This window comes from Oryctolagus cuniculus, chromosome 10 (genome assembly GCF_051225735.1).
Source record: "Oryctolagus cuniculus isolate XC-2025 breed Fujian yellow rabbit chromosome 10, ASM5122573v1, whole genome shotgun sequence".
Taxonomy (NCBI): Eukaryota; Metazoa; Chordata; class Mammalia; order Lagomorpha; family Leporidae; genus Oryctolagus; species Oryctolagus cuniculus.
In genome coordinates, this window is record NC_142876.1 from 108,463,923 (window position 1) to 108,485,884 (window position 21,962).

Below are 21,962 nucleotides of genomic sequence, written 5' to 3' on the forward strand. Positions count from 1 at the left end.
CTAATGATTCCCAGAAATCCTTCTAGGTTCCTTGGATGCTATTTACGTTTCTTTTATCCTATCATCTAATTGTAAACCATTTGAGAGGAAACTCAGGCGGGATGTCCCATTATCTCTAACCTCTTAAATGTGTGCTTCCTAACAACCAAGGCGTTCTTTAACATTATCAGTTATAAAATTCTGGACGATTGGGTTCCGCGCTGTGGCGTGTCAGATTAAGCCGCCATCTCGGTTTCCACTGTCTGCCGCTCGACTCCAGTCCAGCTCCCTGCTAATGCACCTGGGAAAGCAGTGGAGGATGGCCCAGGTGCCTGGGCAGGGTGCCCTGGGGAGACCCAGATGAAGCTCCTGAGTCCCGGCTTCGGCCTGGTCCAGCCCCAGCCATTGCGACCATCTGGGGAATGGACCAGCAAGTGGAAGGAACATCTCTGTCTCCTTCTGTAACTCTGACTTTCAAATAGATAAATAAATCTCTTTTTTAAAAATCTGAAGGTTTATACAATTCTCATCAGTTCTGCGGTATCAAATGCTATCAGTTGTCCCATTTCAAGAAAATTAGAAAAAATGGCCTTGGTTACTTGGTCTCCTGCCACCCTTATGGGACAACCAGGATGGAGTTCCTGGCTCCTGGCTTCTGCCTGGCCCAGCCTTGGCTGTTGCAGGCATTTGGGGAGTGAAGAGTGGATGGAAGATCTGTCTCTCCCTCTCTGCCTTTCAAATAAATACAACCTAAAAAAAAAAATTTTTTCCCCTGGCTCAGTATGATCAAGGATTATGAGTTCCACCTAGTTATCAGGTGTCTACTGTTATTACTTTTCAGTGTATTTTTAAAGTTTATTTGAAAGAGACAAACAAGGTCTCGCACGTAGGTAGCAAGGACCCAAGCACTTGAGCCATCACCTGCTGCCCACCAGAGTGCGCATTGACAGGAAACTGGAATCAGAAGCAGGGCCAGGATTCAAACCCAGACACTCCAGTCTGGGATATGGGTGTCCCAAGTGACATTTTAACCATTGTGCCAAACACCTGTCATTCTACTGTTTTTTTTTTTTTTAAGTCTGCAATCATTCCTAAGCCTTTCGTAGTTTTTCTTGATACTTAACACTTCTAAACAGTACAGGCTAATTTTTTTAAAAGATTTATTTTATTATTTATTTGAAAGAGTTACAGAGAGAGAGACAGAGAGAGAGAGGTCTTCCATCCACTGGTTCACTCCCCAGATGGCCACAGTGGCCAGAGCTGAGCTGACCCGAAGCCAGGAGCCAGGAGCTTCCTCCAGGTCTCTCACACGGGTGCTGCTTTCCCAGGCCATAGCAGAGAGCTGGATCAGAAGAGGAGCAGCCGGGACTAGAACTGGCGCCCATATGGGATGCCAGCATTTCAGGCAAGGGCTTTAACCCACTGCACCACAGTGCCGACCCCCCCCCCCCACTTTTTTTTCAGGCTAATTGGTTTGGCAGATTGTCTCTCTCTCTCTCTCTCTCTCTCTCTCTCTCTCTCTCTATATATATATATATATATATTTTTTTTTTTTTAAGAAATCCCAGTATGTGGAAACTGGCTGTCAAAGGTAGAAGGATCCATGAGACTCAAGAAAGACACAAACCAGTTCAGGATTACACAGAATGCAAGTTGGGGATTTTTAAAATCAACAGGAACAGAGTCTTGGGTAACCCAAGACAAGTGGCTGCCCACATCCAGAAGCCCAGGAAGCCCCTGGCCAGGCAAACTATCTTGGAGTTTTTCAAGAAATTTTAATAGTTTAGATGTCAATTAAAGGACATCCCAGGTGTCAGGCCTGACATGAGATGCCTAGCAGACTCCACGACAACTTTATCCCAAAGGTTTGGGATGAATGCCAGGATCGCCTAATTTTATTATTTTTTTTTAAATTATTATTATTTTTTTTTTGACAGAGTGGACAGTGAGAGAGAGAGACAGAGAGAAAGGTCTTCCTTTGCCGTTGGTTCACCCTCCAATGGCCGCCGCGGCCGGCGTGCTGCGGCCGGAACACCGCGCTGATCCGATGGCAGGAGCCAGGAGCCAGGTGCTTTTCCTGGTCTCCCATGGGGTGCAGGGCCCAAGCACCTGGGCCATCCTCCACTGCACTCCCTGGCCACAGCAGAGAGCTGGCCTGGAAGAGGGGCAACCGGGACAGAATCCGGCGCCCCAACCGGGACTAGAACCCAGTGTGCCGGCGCTGCAAGGAGGAGGATTAGCCTAGTGAGCCGCGGCGCCGGCCCAGGATCGCCTAATAGGCAGGATGGAAACCAAGAAGGCTGCGGTTGTGTCAAGCTGAATCCCTACAGTGTTGCTGGCAGTCTCCTCGTGAAGAGTCAGACTGCACTTTCGATAGCAATGCTGTGTCCTTAGTGCATCACATAACACACTGCACAGTGTGACTGCCACTCTTCATCACTTAAGTGATCTTGGTGCTGACAGTTCCCAAATACATCTCAAGCCTTTCTCTAGGCTTTGTGCTGGCTCATTCCCCAGCACTGCCGCAGCAGCCTCCAAGGCCTGGCTCTCGCTATTCTCTGCTTGGCAGTCAGGGATCTTTAAAAGAAGCAAAGCAGTTCACACCACTCCTTAAGATGTTGTAACAGTATTTAAAATCTGAACAGCTTCCTGTGATCTTGCATCAAATGCTCCTATATCCAAATCCACTTAGACACTCCTTCCTCATCGTTGTATTTCAGCCACACTGGCCTTGCATAGGCCTAGGTCTCTCCTATGACCTTTGCACATGGTGTCTCCCCTGCAAGGGATGCTCTTCCATCTGCATGAGAACTCGTCTCTTTTCTTGGTTTCTTCTGATAGACTTAACCTGGCTACCACGTAAAAGTACCTTAGTCTCCCCTTGTCTGTTTTTATTTCCCTCTGGGTTATTATGACAGTTGTAATCATTTGACTTATTTTTCTGTCCACTTAGGTTATTGTAATTTTGTGCCAATTATAAATACTGTGAAGGCAGTATCCTGGCCATCTGCCCCCTACCCAGAACCCCACCTCCCCAGTCTGGGGCTGTCTTTTCTGTTGACCTTAGCACACTGCCACTCTGAGACTCAGATTAAGGTGAATGACTTAATCCTTAGGCCTCAGTATCTTGGCTTGCAATTCACAAAGTCAAAGACATGAATGAGAATATTCATACCAGCTTTTCTGTGTTGGTGGTGGTGGTGGGGCAGGAGTGAATAATAGCCCTTAATTGGAAACTACCCAAAGGCCCACAACAAGGGAATGAGCTTTGGTAGTCCGTACATGGAACTCGGGTGAATTTCACACCTAACACTAGTGAAAGTCAGCTGACACAAGGAATATATGCTGTGTGATTTTGTTTACATAGGGCTTAAACATCAAAACGAATAAATGGCTGCTAGGAGTAATGACTGTGTTTACCCTGGGTGCAGGCAGCAGTGTTTCTCCAGGAGTGTTTAGCTTGAGAAAATTCAAAACCTTGTCCTTAGGATTGGTGCATTTCCCCCTCCAAACATTTGTTAATATTAAAAGTTTTTCTAATGGAGTTTTGCAGGTTTTTTTTTTTTTTTTTAAGATTTATTTATTTGAAAGGCAGAGTTACAGAGAGGAGAGGCAGAGAGAGAGAGAGGTCTTCCATCCGCTGATTCACTCCCCAAATGGCCGTTACGGCCGGAGCTGAGCTGATCTGGAGCCAGGAGGCAGGAGCTTCTTCTGGGTCTCCCTCGCGGGTGCAGGGGCCCAAGGACCTGGGCCATTTCTACTGCCTTCCCAGGCCACAGCAGAGAGCTGGATCGGAAGAGGAGCAGCAGCCAGCACTCGAACCGGCCTCGAGTCCCTGTTTTAAATGTGCCATGAATCTGCGTTTCAAAACAAGCTCCCCAAATGGTTCACTGAACAAACTTTGAGATTCATTCAAATATTATAGGTTAGCTTTATTAATTATTTTAATATTAATAATAACAGCTTTCCCAACTGCACGATTTGATTCCATCCCCGGAAAGCTCGCTTTTACCCCCTGGCCACAGTATCAGCCGCAAACGCCCCGGCTTGGCGTCCAAGGCCCTCCACAGCCTCACCCCACAACGCGTTCCTGCCTTTGTCCCCGGCCGCCCGCTCTGCGCCCCAAGTCTCCGGCTTCTTTATGCAGGGGGCCGCCTGTCCTAGAACGTGCTCTTTCTCCCCGGAGAACCGTAGTGCACCCTCGAGAAGCATCTCCAGTCCCCTTCCCAGGCAGCCCCAGGCCGTCTTCACACTCCAAGTTCCTTTAACTCTCCCCAAGGAAGCCCTGTGCTCCTCGGGAGCCCAGGGTGTCAGGTCACAGCCGTTAGCAGGTACAGGACACCGGACGACCACTCGAAACGCGCGGGGCTCCGCTGACCGGCCACTTGCTTACCGGAAGCTCTCTTTGTCCAATCACAGAAGAAGGGCAAGTTGAGGGCGACGCCAGGAGTAAAGATGGGATCGTGGGCGCGCGCCCTTGTAGTTCGGCCTCCACGCGCAGAGCCACGCCCTCCTACGGTCCGCTCAACCGGTTCTTCCAATAACGGAGAGGAAGGGCAACTGAACGCCAGGAGCTGAGATGGCGTGCCGCATCGCTCCGCGGTTCTCGGTAGTTGACTCTGGACTCCCCCTTTGTCTAACGTTGCATCTTAAAGAGGAAGGGCGAGGCGAGGTCTGCACCTGTAGCAAACGTGGAGCCTGAAAGACAGTCTCGCACCTAGGATCGCTTAGCTGGTACTTGGTGGGAGCTGTCCCGAGAGCCGTGACCCGCTGCTGTTGTGGCAAGGGGCAGGGCGGGCCGGTGCTTCGGCTTCCCGTCGTGGGCGTGTGCGGGAGCGCAGCCCTGGTACTAGGCCCGATGGGGAGCGAGGGAGTTGCCCAGCAGCGACGAAGGTCACTGGGGGTTCCACGTAGCTAGGACTGTCTACCTGTACCGGCTGGACCCCGTTATTTCCCTGAGCTTCAGCTGAGTAGATGCCACCTTTTTCAGCCACTGGACATAGAGGCATCATCAGTTGAGCAGGTAAAATGTCTGGAGCCTCAGAGAATAAAAATATGGAAGGGAACCAGAAGCCTACCAGAACCCCGATTTTATGTTTTTTTTTTTTTTTTTAAACTTATTTTTAACACAATATACATATTTAGGGGGTTCAGTGTGATATTTCAATACATGTATATAGTGTGCAATGATCAGTGTAATTGGTATATCCATCTTTTCGTGTGTTTTGGGAATATTCAAAATTGTACTAGCTCTTTTGAAAGACACTGGTAATTGTTAACCATAGTAATCCTACTGTGCTGTAAAACATTAAAACATTCTATCCGACTGTACACCTGTACCTCTCTCCTTTGCTCACTTTCTCTCTCCATTCCCTACACCCTTTCCAGCCTGGCTTTCTTGTTCCTGGAACCTTGCTGGAGTGTGAACAAATTCTAGTTATGTCCAAATAGGAGTGGTGATCATGTTCATGCATGACCACCTGGCAGGGTGACTTGTGCATATGTATTTAGCAGTAAAAAAATGTGTGTTAAATCTGTCTTCAGCATTTGCAACCTTAGGAACCTAAAGCTGAGCAAGACAGGGTCCACACCCAATCAATGTAAACCACCAGGAAGAAATGCATGGTTAACAAAATCAGGTCTGTTGATCCATGGCAACGAGGGGAGATTGCAGTGGATAGGGAGAGACATAATGGAGCATTTACCCAAAGGAAGATTATAGGATTATAGGCCGAAGCCTGGAGCTGGGAGCTTTTTCCAGGTCTCTTATGTGGATATCAGGGCCCAAGCACTTGACCATCTTTAGTTACTTTTCCCAGGCCCTTCGCAGGCAGCTGGATCAGAAGTGGGGCAGCCAGGACATGAACCGGTGCCCAAATGGAATGCCAGCATTACATGTGGTAGCTTTACCTGTTAATAACACAATGCTGGCCCTGCTAGATCTACTTTCTTCATAATATACATTTCCATTAACTTTTTGAAGTCATGTATTATGATACTTTACAGATGTAGCAAGACCTCAGCAGAAATGCTGTTTCTTGTTAACATCTGTCTTGTGTCTCGTTTTCTTGACTGATGGGTAGTCATGAGTGAGATGAAAATGAATATCATTTTAGCAACTCACTTCCAACTTCCAGTTTCCAGTGAGGCTGATGGGCTCTGCAGTAGGTCAGGGCTGTTAGAATGCAATTCCCAGCTCCTAAAGTAGTATACGTTTGTCCAGTCTTCTATGTGCCTGAGTGGGATTTTGTGTGGTCTGTGCTTTGTGTTTATAAGATTTATTTTTATTTGTTTGGAAGAGTTAGAGGGAGAAAGACAGACAGAGAGAGAGAGAGAGAGAGAGAGAGAGATCTTCCATTCATTGGTTCACACCCCAAATGGCAGCAACGGCCAGGGCTGGGCAAGGCTGAAGTTAGGAGCCCAGAGCTTCCTGAAGGTCTCCTGCGTGAGTGCAGGGGCCCAAGAACTTGGGCCATCTTCTACTGCTTTCCCAGGCCATAGCAGAGAGCTGGATTGGAAGTGGAGCAGCCGGCTCTTGAACTGGAGCCCATATGGGATGCCAGCACGGCAGGCAGTGGCTTTACTTGCTATGCCACAGCGCCAGCCCTCGACCCACTTTTTTAAAAATTTTTTGAAAGCTTTTGCTTAATAAATAAAATTTCATAGGTACAGCTTTTTGGAATATAGCAGTTCTTTACCCCATACCCACCTACCCACCCCCACTCCTGTCCCACCTCCTACTCCCTCTCCCATCTCATTCTTCATTAAGATTCATTTTTAATTATCTTCATATACAGAAGATAACTTTATATTAAGTAAAGATTTCAACAGTTTACACCCACACAGACACACAAAATATAAAGTACTGTTTGAAGACTAGTTTTGCAGTTAATTCTCATAGTACAACTCATTAAGGACAGAGGTCCTACATGGGGAGCAAGTGCACAGTGACTCCTGTTGTAGATTTAACAATTGACACTCTTATTTATGATGTCAATGATCACTCGAGGCTCTTATCACGGGCTTCCAAGGCTATGGAAGCCTTTTGAGTCTACAAATTCCGACCTTATTTAGACAGGGCCATAATCAAAGTGGAAATTCTCTCCTTCCTTCAGAGAAAGATACCTCATTCTTTGATGGCTGGACCCTCTTCTGATACCAGCTTCCATTAATGTGCACCCTGGGAGGCAGCAGGTGATAGCTCAGGTACTTGGGTTCCTGCCTTCCAGCTTTAGCTTGGCCCACCTCCAGGCATTGTGAACATTTAGGAGGTGGACTAGTGGAATCTCTCTCTCTCTCTCTGCCTTCTAAATAAATAACAAATTGAAAACTGAAAGTGTAAATGTTCTGTCTCATGGAAGACTCAGTAACACTAAGACTGTATTCATATATGCTCACATTATATTGCAGCACTGGAACTCATGTTGGATGAATGCATCATGCGTGACCCTAGAAACAGATGCAGAAGAGCTGGTCAAGCTAGTAGGCCTCCAAACGAGGACGAGCCCCTGGCTCAGGTAAAAGCAGCCAAATTCTTGGGGTCAGTGCCTTGGTGTAGCGGGTAAAACTGCCGCCTGCAGTGCTGGCATCCCATATGGGTGCTGGTTTGAGTCCTAGCTGCTCCACTTCTGACCCAGCTCTCTCTTAGGGCCTGAGAAAGCAGTGGAAGATGGCCCAAGTCCTTGGGCCCCTGCACCCACATAGGAGACCTGGAAGAAGCTCCTAGCTTTGAATCGGCCCAGCTCTTGCTGTTGCAGCCATTTGGAGAGTGAACCAGCAGATGGAAGACTTCTGTCTCTGCCTCTGCCTCTCTGTAACTCTGCTTTTCAAAGAAATAAATAAATCTTAAAAAAAAAAAAAAAAAAAACAGCCAGATTCCTTAGTTGAATCATAGATGGGAACACTGAAATCTTCGAAGGAAATCCATCTCTTTTTTTACATTATGTTCACCAGACTGAGAAGGTAAGGTGGAGTTTTGTAAAGGCCTGTGTGACTTTTTAAAAAGATTATTTATTTATATAAAAGGCAGAGTTATAGGGAGAAGGAGAAACCAAAGGGGGGGGGGGGGAGAGAGAGAGAGAGAGAGAGAGAAGTCTTCCATCTGCTAATTCACTTCCCAAATGGCTGCAATAGCCATTGCTGAGCCAGACCAAAGTCAGGAGCCAGGAGCTGCTTCTGGGTCTCATGTGGGTGGCGGGCACAAGCACTGGGCCATTTTCTGCTGCCTTACAGGTACGTTAGCCGAGAGCTGGGTTGGAAATGGAGCAGCACAGACATAAACTGGTACCCATATGGGATGCCAGTGTCACAGGCATCTGCTTAACCCCCTGTGCCACAATGCCGGCCCCGACCTGTGTGATTTTGTAGAGACCACTGACATGACTGAAAGTCTGGCAGAATGCTTCCTGAGGAGACTAATAGTATGGAGGTTATCAAAGGAAGTCATGTGTGGTTTTGGTTACCAGAGGGAGGGTGATTATAGCTCATCAGGTGGTAAGGATTTGTAACATCTTTACCAAAGCCTTGTATTTGCCCTCTAAGATGTGGGAGCTGGACCCAGGCATTATTTGGTTTTGTGCAGTGGAACAAATCACCCAACATCCGGGTACTTTGAGCAAAGTCATACTGTTAGAGCATCCTCGGAAGCTGTCACTTCTTGGGTTGCTGCCTTCATGTCTGAATAACTGAGCTGAATCCTGGGAGGAGGAGGAAAAGAAACATCAGGAACAGTGTCAGGTGGAGCAAACTCAGTGTCTGATTTTTTTCTAAGGCCAAGTCTGCAGTCATCTTCAATGTTTTGAAGAACAGATATCCACAGGGTCTAAAAGACCTGTATTCAATCACGTTTGACTGAATGGTGATGATGATGAGTATTGACTGTCTCTTTTCAAATCTCAAGTCTTGCATCAGGGTGATACTGACCTCATTTACTTGTCTAGTGAAACCAACTGTGTTATACAGACACTCCTGACAATGAGGAATAGTAGGGACCTGGGTTTTGTGTCCATGTAAAATGAAGTAAAGTGTTGGAATAAAAAACTCAACCACCACCCCTTCCCCTAGTTGTATGGCCAAGAAGTTTTCTACAGTGTCTTCACAGTCCTGGATTTCCGGTAGAACCACACTCTCTTCCTGAACCATGTAACTTCTTAACGGCAGCAGCAGCTGTTCAGGTGCCTTCTCTAGATTGTTGTTCAGGCCTTCAACCCAAGCAGCTTGTATTTGCTAAACAGTGACAAGTCTGAGGCAGCACTCTTAGGCTTTCAAGGAGGATTGTCCCTGTGTAGACAAGTACAGAAAACAGCTGCAGAGTTGAATGGCTGAGTTGATGTTCCCAGGCAGGAGCAGCCGAATAATACTCTTGCGTTGAAGCACTCAAAGCTCATCTTCTGTCCCAGTGTTCATGCAGCCGGTATGAACCCCTCCCTCATGGCCCACCTCAGGGTTAGAGAGGATCAGAATCTGACAGAGGCAATCTGGAAGGGAGCAAGGGGTTGCTAGGCTGGTCCTTACGTGTATTTCCCAGGGCGTCGGAGGTGATGTGCGTCAGGTCTTGGATGACTGAGCCAGGCACACACTGACGGCATGACTGGAACACATCCCGTGTTGCTAAGCTTGTGTACTAGCACTTGGAACTTGTCATGGGCAGATATGTCTGCTGAATATGGTTTTGGGTTTTTCTGTTTTTCCTATGTAATTGGAACTTGTATTACTTATATTCTTCTGAGGAAAGTGGATCCTGTGAAACTTTACTGCAGTGAGGTTGAGGGATAGATGTGTAGAGACAGGCATGAGAGCTTGATACCTTTAAGCCCAATCACTGTGCTCCAGTAAACTGTCGTGTGCTGTTCTGAGTGCAAGCGGCGAGTTAAGTTTTCTTTACTTTCTGTTGTTGCAACATAAAACTTTCCAAGAAACCCAAGGCCACTTTTTAAAAAGCAGAAATATCTGGTATAGAATCATCCTAGTTCCTTTTTGTCCTGACAATGGGTGGGATAGGGAGGTGGACTTCACAGAGAAGGGAAGAGAGACAAAACAGAAAGATGCTTGTGTGGGGAGCGGGTATACAAATTCAGCTGTTGCATCTGGCTCTCTGGAAGAGAGGCAGTGTGGTTTGCTGGAAGAAATATAAGACTGCTTGGTCAGATCCCTCCTGCATTCCCCTCTGGCTCTCTGAAGTGGGAGCATTATCTAACCTCTTTAATCTCCTTTCCTCTGTGAAATGGGGTTTAAAAGCTTTTTTTATTTTCTTCAAGATTTTTGGAAGGATAATACAAATTGAAAAATGTGGAAAATACATTTTAAATAAGGGTGCATATGTTGTTTACTACCATGGTGCTGAGAAATTTGTGATGAGACCATTTTCCACTGATTGATTTATTTAGCAAGCTTCCACATATACAATGATCATACCTGTCATTTTTTGGACACTGTTTTTGTGTGTTTGCCTCTGTGTTAAGAAGGCTGTTGGGTTGATAACACAGCCTCTCCTTCATAACACCCCAGCCTGTGAGAGAACTCTGGTCAGCTCAGTGCCATGAATTCACCAGACAAGGGCTGGGCTCGGTAGCTCACCTGCCCTTCCCTCAGAAGAGCTGGGTCTGGTTTGTGTCTGTCCCCGTTCTTATTAAAACCCAGGAATGAAAACTTTTCCTTGGTGGACCAGCAGGGCTAGGGAACCACAGGACAGGACCCCACTTTGTGATGGGGCAGTGTTGAATGGACTGGTACTAGTTATGCTCTAATGGAACTCACAAAGTTTGTGTTGTCTGCTGGGGAAAATTATGGCAGAGATGCTGGGGGCTTTATAGGGGGTGTGCGGGGGGTGGTTGAGATCCCAGGGCAATGTTGGTTCTTCTGCACCGATGCACAGAGTCACTTCTTTTTTTTTCTTTTTTCTTTTTGATAGGCAGAGTGGATAGTGAGAGAGAGAGACAGAGAGAAAGGTCTTCCTTTTGCCGTTGGTTCACCCTCCAATGGCTGCCACGGCTGGCGCACTGCGGCCTGCACACTGCGCTGATCCGAAGGCAGGAGCCAGGTGCTTCACCTGGTCTCCCATGCGGGTGCAGGGCCCAAGCACTTGGGCCATCCTCCACTGCACTCCCGGGCCACAGCAGAGAGCTGGCCTGGAAGAGGGGCAACCAGGACAGAATCTGGCGCCCCAACCGGGACTAGAACCCGGTGTGCCGGCGCCGCAAGGCGGAGGATTAGCCTAGTGAGCCACGGCGCCAGCCAGAGTCACTTCTGTAAAGGGACAGAGACACTCAGGATGGCCTGTAGAGAAAGTACTTATGATATCTTGGATGGTCTAATACTCCTGCACCTTGGAATTCTTTGACCTACTGTATCTTCTCATTGTTTTGTCGCAAAGTTCTCATGAGGTGGGAAAATGACTGTGATAGGAGACTGGATGATGATGTCAGAAGACAGTCTCGGTGGTGTTCTTGATACTCACCGACTGAGTGAGTCTGGGCAAGTTACTTACCTTCTAAACCCCAGCTTCTCAATGATAAAATAGGAATGATTATACTGCAGTTGTTGAATTGTTCATGTAAAGTGTCTGATGGTAAATATTATAGATGTTGACAGTTGCAATGATTAAACTCTGCCATTTTAGTGCAAGCAACCAGTGATGATATAAATATGTATGTGGCTGGGTTCCAATAAAACTTATTTACAAAAATAAGCAATGGGCTGCAATTGACCCATGGACCATCATTTTCTAAATCCAGGTTTAGATGAAGTCCTTATTTTATCATAGAATTGGTCCTCAATTAGTCTCTGTAACATGAATAATCATCTATTAAATGTTAAGTATGTGTGGCAGGTGGGAGTCCTAATTGTTTTGGATACATTCTCATTTAATCATTGTGGTAATTCTTGGGGAGATCACATAATTATTGCCATTTTTCCAGTGAGGTATTTGAGGCTCAGAAAGCTAAATCTCCTGTTCAGTGCCACACAGTTGGTTGATAAAACTCATAATTGTTTCTTAATCTTGAGGTTTTCAATCACTTAGTTCTCATTATCATGTTTATTATGTCCTGCAAGAACAATACACTATTTGGCATGAACTGTGACTCATTTATCTGTTGAGAAAAATCTTTTACCATTGCACATCTGATGCCCTTTGTGCTTTTGTGAGACAATCATCAGGGCCAGGAGCAGACTGAGCCCAGACCCAGATCTCTTGATCCTGAAGGAAATGATGATAGATACTTGTGTTTCTAAGAACAAAACAAGGACCAGTGTTGTGGTGCAGTGTGTTACCCTGCTGCTCATGATGCTGGCATCCCACATCAGACCACTGGTCCACGGGTTTTCCTCTCCTGCACTCAAGAACAGATAACTAGATTTGGCTCTTGCTAATGATTACCGTCTCCAGGACTGATACTGATGGCCTGATATTTAACCATGACCTTGAACTCCTCTTGTTTCTTTTCAGTAAGCAGAGGAAATGTGGTGTTTGCTGTTGTTGTTGTTGTTTTATAATACACACAGCGCTGGCCCCAGGGATCATTCTTTTGAATCCATTTTCAGGCATTTCATCAATCTCTCTGTCTTCACATTCTGATATTGAAGTGTTGAGTTCCTCTTGGATTGGGGAGTCATTTTGTCTTCCTTGTTCTTTTTTTTTTTTTTTTTTTTTTTTTTTTGACAGGCAGAGAGGACAGTGAGAGAGAGAGACAGAGAGAAAGGTCTTCCTTTACCATTGGTTCACCTTCCAATGGCTGCTGCGTCCGGCGCACCACGCTGATCTGAAGCCAGGAGCCACGTGCTTCTCCTGGTCTCCCATGGGGTGCAGGGCCCAAGCACTTGGGCCATCCTCCACTGCACTCCCGGGCCATAGCAGAGAGCTGGCCTGGAAGAGGGGCAACCGGGACAGAATCTGGCGCCCCGACCGGGACTAGAACCCGGTATGCCGGCGACGCAGGTGGAGGATTAGCCTATTGAACCACGATGCCAGTCGTCTTCCTTGTTCTTGTTTTTTGTAATTCTGCATTTATTTTTAGGTGTTTGTGGAAACACTTTTTTTCTTTTTTTTTAAAAGATTTATTTATTTATTTGAAAGTTGGAGTTACACGAAGAGAGGAGAGGCAGAGAGAGAGAGAGGTCTTCCATCCGCTAGTTCACTCCCCAGATGGCTGCAACAGCTGGAGCTGCGCTGATCTGAAGCCAGGAGGTTCTTCCAGGTCTCCCATGTGGGTGCAGGGACCCAAGGACTTGGGCCATCTTCTACTGCTTTCCCAGGCCATAGCAGAGAGCTGGATTGGAAGTGGAGCAGCTGGGTCTTGAACCGGCGCCTGTTTGGGATGCTGGCACTTCAGGCCAGGGCTTTAACCTGCTGCGCCACAGCGCCAGCCCCAACACTTTGTTTTCCACTGATGGCTTTATTAATTTAATATTTATTTATTTATTTGAAAGGCAGAGTTATAGAGAGGCAGACACAGAGAGAGAGGTCTTCAGCTGCTGGTTCATTCCCCAGATGGCTGCAACAGCTGGATCTGTGCCCATTCAAAGCCAGGAGCTTCTTCCAGGTCTCCCATGCAGGTGCAGGGCCCAAGGACTTGGGCCATCTTCCACTGCTTTTCCAGGCCATAGCAGAGAACTGGATCAGACATGGAGCAGCCCAGAATTTGACCCGGTGCCCATATCGGATGCTAGCAGTGCAGGCAGCAGCTTTCCCACTGCGCCACAGCGCAGGCCCCTACTGATGGCTTTTTTCCTTGAACTGCACCTCTGTGTCTTAGGTAGAGTGAATGCTCCTTCAGTGGATATTCAGAGGGCTGTGCTAGGTGAGTCCAGGGGGCTCTGGTTGGTGCCCAAGGGTAGGGCAGGAGCCCAGGGTGACATCCAAGTTGGGCATGGTAGATTCTTCTATGGTCAGCAGGGGGCAGGGTATGATCCCATCTGTTGGCATAATCACAGTATCACCTTCTGTCTTCCAAAGTAATCAATGCCTGGAGTTAGTCCGCAGTGGCTACCATCCCCTCTCACATAGGGGCATGAGCCACACAGAGTACCTGGTTTGAGCATAGAACCCTCTGCAATGACCCATCTCAGGCTGTAGGGGAACTCTGAACCTCTGAAGCCAGATACAGTGATTTCCCAGAGACGCAGCCATAGGCTGTGGTACAGTCACAGAATTCTCAGTCATAGTGTGCAGGGCTCCTGCAGTCACAGGGTAGAGGTCCACTCTCAGCTCTGTGAGCCTGCCCCATCCACAGAGAGCAGAGGCGCTCCCAGAGCCTGCTGCCTGTGGGTGGTCCACCTGGGCAGGTTGAGCCCTGGAGCCTGTGATAGAGTAAGTTAAGGGAGTACCTCACAGTCCTAAGTGGTTGCCCAGTCTTCTGCCAACCCTTCAGTCCAGACTTAAAGTCAGTAGGGAATGTGGATTTATCCCTCTGATAAAATCCCCTAGATGAACATGTGTGTGAGCCTCTACTTGTATTAAAATGGCATTTTCTCCCTGCTGGTTGCTGGGTGCCCTTGTCGGGGAATGGGGAAAAAGAAATGTGCTCTCCCTTCGTGGGGTTCGGAGAGTTCCTTACTCCCCATCCCTCCCCGTACCCCCGGGCTCCAGGCCAGACTCAGAGTCAGTGTGGTGCACAGGATTCTCCCTCAGGATGTGTCACCAACGACATGGAATGCTGCAGTCTGCTTTGACCTCACTCTCTGAAAATGGCATCTCCTCCAGTCCCTGGCTGCGGGAGTCATGGGTCATGTCCGCACTCGCTGCTGCCTGTTTGTCCTGCCCATGCTGCTCTGCGGTATCTTCCTTCTTTCCAGCTCTACCCTAGGAATCTTCCCCTGGTCAAAATCAGCACATCTGTTCCCTATTCAACCATCTTGAATCCCCCAAACTTCTTATTTCATCTGGAAATTGTTCAGCAAGTAGCTGAACACTAAGGATTCTTGGGAGGAAAAAATCCACAATACTGTTATCTCAACTGAACAAGAATTAATGATCAAACATTCAGATTTCCAATTGTTTCATCATTTTATAATGCTGATAATATTTTTGAACTAATTTTTGAATTAATGATCCCCCCTCCCCCCAGTATTTTCATTAGTAAAAAAGGAAAAAAAAAAAAAAAAGCAGCTTGAGCTGGAAAGATTTTCCCCCTGGCTCCGGCAGAGGGCCTTCAAGTCCCCTGTGTTTCAAAAGGAGAGACAGCTGCTGAGTCATTTCTGTTAGAGCCTCAATTATTTACCTCAGGGTGGCTCAAGGTGAACTTGATAAGTGTGTGATGAGCAAATTAATTGGAAATTGGGTGAGAAAAATAGCTTTTAAAATCTGTGTTTATTGACAACTTTCTGAGCCAGCCACTGGCTCAGTGTTTTCTCTATCCCATGAGGTAGACATAATCTCCTTTTTCTAAATGAGGATATGGAAGCTGAAAGAGACAGAAAGACATGAAAACCATAAAGGCATCAAGTAGCAAATCCTTAAGTTAGCTTAGCTCTGTAACTTTATTTCAAGTGACATCCAGAAAGTATGTAACCGATTGAAAAGGCTGTAATTGCCACATAGTAATGGAACAACACTCTCACACTGGAAGTCCTTCCTTGTGGACTGGGTGTTTGCATCCCCCCAGAGTTCTATGTTGAAGCCCTAGCCCAGTGTTATGGTATTTGGAGGTGGAGTGTTTTGAAGATACTTAGCATTAAATGAGATAATGGGGGGGGGGGAGACTCACGAAGGAAATAGTGCTTCTGTAAGAAGACACAACAGGAACACCTCCCCCTGCCGAAACAAAACAAAACAAAAACCCCAGGCTAACTGAGGCTGCAGTTAGAAAGTGAGCCTCTGCAAGCCGGGGTGGGGGGGGGTAGCCCTCCCAGGAACTGGCACCTGGATCTGGGGCTTTTTTTTTTTTTTTGACAGGCAGAGTGGACAGTGAGAGAGAGAGACAGAGAGAAAGGTCTTCCTTTACCATTGGTTCACCCTCCAATGGCTGCTGCGTCCGGCGCACCGCGCTGATCTGAAGCCAGGAGCCACGTGCTTCTCCTGGTCTCCCATGGGGTACAGGGCATCCTCCACTGCACTCCCTGGCCACAGCAGAGAGCTGGCCTGGAAGAGGGGCAACCGGGACAGAATCTGGCGCCCCAACCAGGACCCGGTGTGCCAGCGCTGCAGGTGGAGGATTAGCCTATTGAGCTGAGGCACTGGCCCATCTTGGTTGTTTCTAAAAATAATTATTAGTTGTATCCTGGTATACAGAAGAACACACATCTCTGAGGTATGCAAGAGTAAGTCTAGAAATTCATGGAAAATGGAATTAAAAGATAAACTTATTTTGGTGCAAAAAATTTGAAATCCATGCATACAAGGGATCTTCAAAAAGTTGATGAGCATGCATGGTAGGAAGAATCTATGCATAGATTTCAAAATTCTTTTGCACCAAATTTATCATTTACTTTGATTTTTCCATGAAGTTTTTGAAGCATATTCATGTATCTTGGACTGCAATTTCTGGTAATTTGGGATATATATCAACTTGGTGGTGTGTGTGTGTGTGTGTGTGTATGAGAGAGAGAGAGTGCGCACGAGAGAGCGAGAGAGCGCTTTGTGGATAATGTAAAGCTAAAACTGGACCTTGAGACATATGTACTATTTGCATGGGTGGGAGGTTGATTCACAGTCAAAGTAGGGCAAATTGTGTGAGTAAAGGTGCAATTTGGAATGAGGGCAGCCATTAGGTGAGAATAAATATCTGACTGGCAGGTTGTGAACTCACAGAAGCTTAGAATATCCAATAAGGTGTGGAAATGTTTGACTCAGTTATTTCAAGGAGACAAAGGCTTGTCAAAATGAAAGTACTTTGAAATAAAGGTGACACTTAACACATGTTTTTTTTTTGTTTTTTTTTTTTTTTTTTTTTTTTTTTTTTTTACAGGCAGAGTTAGACAGTGAGAGAGAGAGACAGAGACAGAGAGAAAGGTCTTCTCTCCGTTGGTTCACCCCCCAAATGGCTGCTACAGCCGGCACACTGCACTGATCTGAAGCCAGGAGCCAGGTACTTCCTCCTGGTCTCCCATGTGGGTACAGGGCCCAAGCGCTTGGGCCATCCTCCACTGCCTTCCCAGGCCACAGCAGAGAGCTAGACTGGAAGAGGAGCAACCAGGACAGAATCCAGAGCCCCAACTGGGCCTAGAACCCCGGGGTACCAGCGCCACAGTTGGAGGATTAGCCAAGTGAGCCGCGGCACCAACCTCTATTTTTTTTTAAACCTCTCCATAAAGAAGATTTTTTTTTTTTATTATACAGAGTTAGTGAGAAAGAGAGAGACAGAGAGAAAGGTCTTCCCTCTGTTGGTTCACCCTCCAAATGGCCGCTACAGCCGGAGCTACACTGATCCGAAACCAGGAGCCCAGTGCTTCCTCCTGGTCTCCCATGCGGGTGCAGGGGCCCAACCACTTGGGCCATCTTCCACTGTCTTCCTGGGCCACAGCAGAGAACTGGACTGGAAGAGGAGCAACTGGGACTAGAACCCTGTGCCCATATGGGATGCTGGCACTGCAGGCAGAGAATTAACTAAGTGAGCCATGGCACCGGCCCCCAACACATGATTTTCTTAAGTCAAGAAAGTTTTCTTCAAAAAAATTTTCCAAGGGGGCTGACACTGTTGGCACAGCAGTTTAAGCCACTGCCTGCGATGCCAACAGTTCATATGTGTGCCAGTTCAAGTCCTGGTTGCTTCACTTCACATCCATTTCCCTGGAAATGCACCTGGAAAAACAGCAGAAGAAACTCCAAGTCCTTAGGTCCCTGCCACCCACATAGGAGACCTGGATGGAGTTCCAGGCTCCTGACTTCAGCCTGGCCCAGTCCCGGCCATTAACGGCCATTTGGGGTGTGAACCAATGGATGGAAGATACCCCCCGCCCCGCTCTGTGTGTGTGTGTGTGTGTGTGTGTGTGTGTTCCCTCTCTCCCTTTCAAATAAGTATGTAAATCTTTTATGTATTTATTATTATGTATTTATGTGAAAAGCAGAGTTAGAGGGAGAGAGACAGAAACAGAGAGGTCTTCCATCTTCTGGTTCACTCCCCAAATGGCTGCAATGGCCAGAGCTTGGCTGATCCAAAGCCAGGAGCCAGGAGTAGGTGCAGGGGCCCAATAACTTAGGCCATCCTATGGTGCTATCACAGTCACATTACCAGGGAGCTAGATTGGAAGTGGAAGTGGATCAGCCAGGACTCAAATCCCATATGGGATGCCAGCGCCACAAACAGGCTTTACCTGCTAAGCCACGAATAAATCTTTTATAAAAACAAAACAAAACAAAAAAGCTTTTTCTAGGGGCCAGTGCTGTAGCACAGTAGGTTGAACCACCACCTGCAATACCAGCATTCCATTAGGTGCTGGTATTCAAGTCCTGGCTGCTCCACTTCCAAACTAACTCCCTGCTAATAACCTGCCACCATGTGGAAGACATGGATGAAGTTCCTGGCTCCTGACTTCAGCCTAGAACAGCCCCAGCCGTTGCAGCCATTTGGGGAGTGAACCAGCAGATGTAAGATCTCTGTCTCTCTTTCTCGCTCTTTGTCTTGCCCTCTCTCTCTCTCTAACTCTGGCTTTCACATAAATAATTCTTACTAAAAAAGAAATTTTTTTTTAAGATTTTATTCATTTATTTGAGAGGTAGAGTTACAGACAGTGAGAGGGAGAGACAGAGAGAGGTCTTCCTTCCGTTGGTTCACTCCCCAGATGGCTACAACAGCCAGAGTTGCGCCAATCTGAATCCAGGAGCCAGGAGCTTCTTCTGGGTCTCCCACGTGGGTGCAGGGGTCCAAGCACTTGGGTGATCTTCTACTGCTTTCCCAGGCCATAGCAGAGAGCTGGATTGGAAGAGGAGCAGCTGGGACTAGAACTGGCGCCCATATGGGATGCTGGCGCTGCAGGTAGAGGATTAACCTACTAAGCCAAGGTGCTGGCCCCAGAAAATTTTCTTAATTAAATACTACTTCAGGTCCTTAGAAAAGAATGCCATGTGCGGTTGGTTTATTTGTTTTTATTTATTTGACAGGTAGAGATATAGATAGTGAGAGAGAGACAGAGAAAAAGGTCTTCCTTCCGTTCACTCACCCCACAAATGGCTGCTGTGGCTGGTGCTGCGCCGATCCGAAGTCAGAAGCCAGGTGCTTCCTCCTGGTCTCCCATGTGGGTGCAGGGGCCCAAGCACCTGGGCCATCCTCCACTGCCTTCCCGGGCCACAGCAGAGAGCTGGACTGGAAGAGGAGCAACCGGGACTAGAACCCGGTGCCCATATGGGATGCCGGCACCGCAGGTGGAGGATTAGCCAAGTGAGCCACCGCACCGGCCATGTGCAGTTTAACAAACACACACATTGCAAGTTGAAATTAGAGACTTTTTATTACACACTTAGTTAACAAACAGCAATCTGAAACAATGTTGATTTTTAGTCGGTAGCCATTGGACTTGCCTGAGTTCTTTCTCATCCCATTTTGGAGGCAAATATTCTTGCAGCTTCCTGTTATTTCCCCAAAGTCAAGACCTATGGCTACTGTGCAGAAAGGCCTTTGTCTAGGAAAGTAATTGGTAAGCAAATCATAGAATAGGACATCTTAGGATGGCATCAAGCACACCTGCAGGAGTGGCAGACAAACTAAGGGAATGCCATGGTAACAGTAGAGAGCAACCCTAAGCAGAAGCCTAGCACTGGCAGTAAGGTCTGGAGTGCAGTCACCTCATGAGGAGTCTGTGTTTTACAAGTGGACACAGCAACATGGTGGTGAGATGAAGAGGATGATATTCCCACAGGTTGCTGTCTTATGAGCAGAGACTTGAGTGTAATTTCTGCTTTGAGAATGGCCTGCAGTTTTCTGGAAGACTTTCTATGAGTCTCTGTTCTGCAGGTTTTGCCTACATACCAGAATCCTGGCTGTGGCCACTGTCCTCAGGGTGAAGGGGTCCTGCCCCTCAGATACCATACTCTACCAGTCTGAGGGAGCTCAGTGCTCATGGGATTGCTCAAAGAAAGTCTTAAGGACAACAGGAGGAAGCTATGAAATGCATGACCTGGCTGGGCCAGATGCTGAGTGAGCATCTTGCCAGGAAAAATACCGAGGGAGGCAAAGTGGAAACTGAACCCTGAGGTCAATTCTTCAATGTGAAACTGTCATATTCTTGACTCACTCTTCCTTTGGGGCACTTGGAATAAAGAGCCTGACCTTGACAGCCTGCCTTTCCTCTGCTCCCCAACAGATAACCAAGTGGGCAGGGGGTCTCTAGAGGAGCAATGAGACAGAGCAGCCGAGGGGCTCCCTACGAGGTGCTTTGGCAGAAATCAGAATCTGAGAGCTTCATGACTTAGGCATTTGACTTCCATGTGTTTCCAAGGGCACCCGCTTTGCTTGCTTGCCTGGGGCCTCCCAAGCTGGTCTGGGCTGTGCTTGGGCTCCAGGACCTGCTTTGAAGGCTCACTCAGAATCCACTGCATGGTCAAAGGCATGCACAGAGTGCTTCTTTGTCCTGGACACAGAACACAGGTACAAAAGGAACACTAGACATAACAAGGCCGCTGCTGCGAAGAAGGCAAGGAGGCCCACAAAGACGGGTGGCTCTATGGGCAGGTGGATCAGGGGACTTTCAGCTGGGATCTGGTTGGTCAGGCTGAGCATGTAGCCGAGAGACCAGGCTATGCTGCTGTTCCCCACCTGTGGAGCAGAGAAAATGGCTCAGTTCTTGGGGCAAGGCTGAATTACATTCCCAGGCACACCACTGGCAACCCCACCAAGCTCCCACAGCCACTGTGCTCCAAAGAGGTCAAAGGACTTGCCCATGTTCAGACACAACCCTGTGGCTGCCAAGGCTTGGAGGGTTCTACCTTCAGCACAGCAGAAGATGGAATCCTGCCACTCTTGTCACAGCCAAGTGTGAAGTAGGTACACTTATTAGGAGAAGAGTATTCCTAGTGTCTCAGGATACAGGAGTGCTTGTGGCTAAAGAAAGAGGACACTGCACTCAGGACCCGTTTCTAAGGATGGGACCAGTCCAGTTGGGAAGCAGATTTTGTCGATTTCTTCTGGTAGCTTCATCCACTTTTGCTTTATATTTTTTAGACTGTTTAATAGGTGCATAAATGTCTTGAACTTGCAATTTTCATGGTGATTTGATTTTTTATCAAAATGATGTAACTTTCTGTCTTGAATAATGCTCTTTATTTTAGACTATTTTCCATATATTAGATACACCAATTTTCATTTAAGTAGTATTTGCCTAATAATTGATTTTTTTTACTTTGTTGATGTCCTTATGCTTAAAGCTCAAGTGTTTCTCTTATAAACAGAATCTACTTGATTTTTAAAAATCCAGTCTGACAATATCTGTCCTTTAACTGATAGGTTGAAATCACTTATGACTATTGTAATTAGTGTTAAATTTGGCCTATTAATATCTTACTTTAAAATTTTCAATTATTAGTTCAATTTCCCTTTATTATTTCCTTCTTTCTTGCCTCAAAAATGGTATCTGTGAGTTCCATTTGAAAAGATGAAAATTTTAGGCTGCACCTGGGTTCCTGTACCCCCTCCCCTTCTATTATAGCCCTTAAGTTGGATAATTTCCATACTGGGGTTCTATGGGTAGATTTTTGTCTTTAACTTTTCTTTAGCATTAATTTTCTTTTTCTTTTTTAACATAAACTTTAAGCTACAGCATCATTTATTCATATTTCTTGTATTTTTTTTGTAATTTCTCCTGTATTTACTTTTTATCTGATTACTTCCTCCAAAAAATACTTTCAATGTCAATCTTTGTGTTGAAAATCTTCCAAAGTCTTTTTATACATTTAAATACTAATTTGACTGGATAGAAAAGTACTTGATTAAAGGAAAGGAACTCTAAATCTGGAATATTCCATTAATCTGCACTGCTATTTAACAGGAAGTCCTCCGTTCCTAGTAATTAGATTCATTAGAAGTGAAGCTTAGACAGCACATGCCACCAACAGCCCT

General features: G+C 46.7%; 1 protein-coding gene and 2 long non-coding RNA genes across 13 annotated transcripts in view; 1 reads left to right on the forward strand and 2 right to left on the reverse strand.

Moving 5' to 3' along the window:
• LOC108177085 (uncharacterized) overlaps window positions 1-21,962 on the forward strand; it is a 56,728-nt gene that overhangs the window by 331 nt on the left and 34,435 nt on the right. For 3 of the 10 annotated variants that reach the window (XR_016214945.1, XR_016214944.1, XR_016214948.1), the window contains 2 exons: window positions 4,399-4,588; window positions 7,390-7,496. This is a non-coding gene — a long non-coding RNA (uncharacterized LOC108177085). Of the gene's footprint in view, window positions 1-4,398; window positions 5,003-7,389; window positions 7,497-7,627; window positions 7,847-21,962 lie in introns of those variants that run through there. The other 7 variants (XR_016214953.1, XR_016214951.1, XR_016214952.1 and 4 more) reach the window with 4 other exon arrangements.
• On the reverse strand, window positions 3,534-4,490 carry LOC149124402 (uncharacterized). The gene is made up of 2 exons (XR_016214954.1): window positions 4,373-4,490; window positions 3,534-3,814 (listed from the first exon to the last, which is right to left on the reverse strand). It is a non-coding gene; the product is annotated as an uncharacterized LOC149124402 (long non-coding RNA).
• The window catches only part of ENTPD3 (ectonucleoside triphosphate diphosphohydrolase 3), a 40,798-nt gene continuing 38,169 nt past the window's right edge, over window positions 19,334-21,962 (reverse strand). For both annotated transcript variants that reach the window (XM_008260264.5, XM_070050997.2), the window contains exon 11: window positions 19,334-20,663. In XM_008260264.5, the coding sequence (XP_008258486.2) occupies window positions 20,427-20,663 (237 nt within the window). In that variant the 3' untranslated portion in view covers window positions 19,334-20,426. The remainder of the gene's footprint in view (window positions 20,664-21,962) is intronic.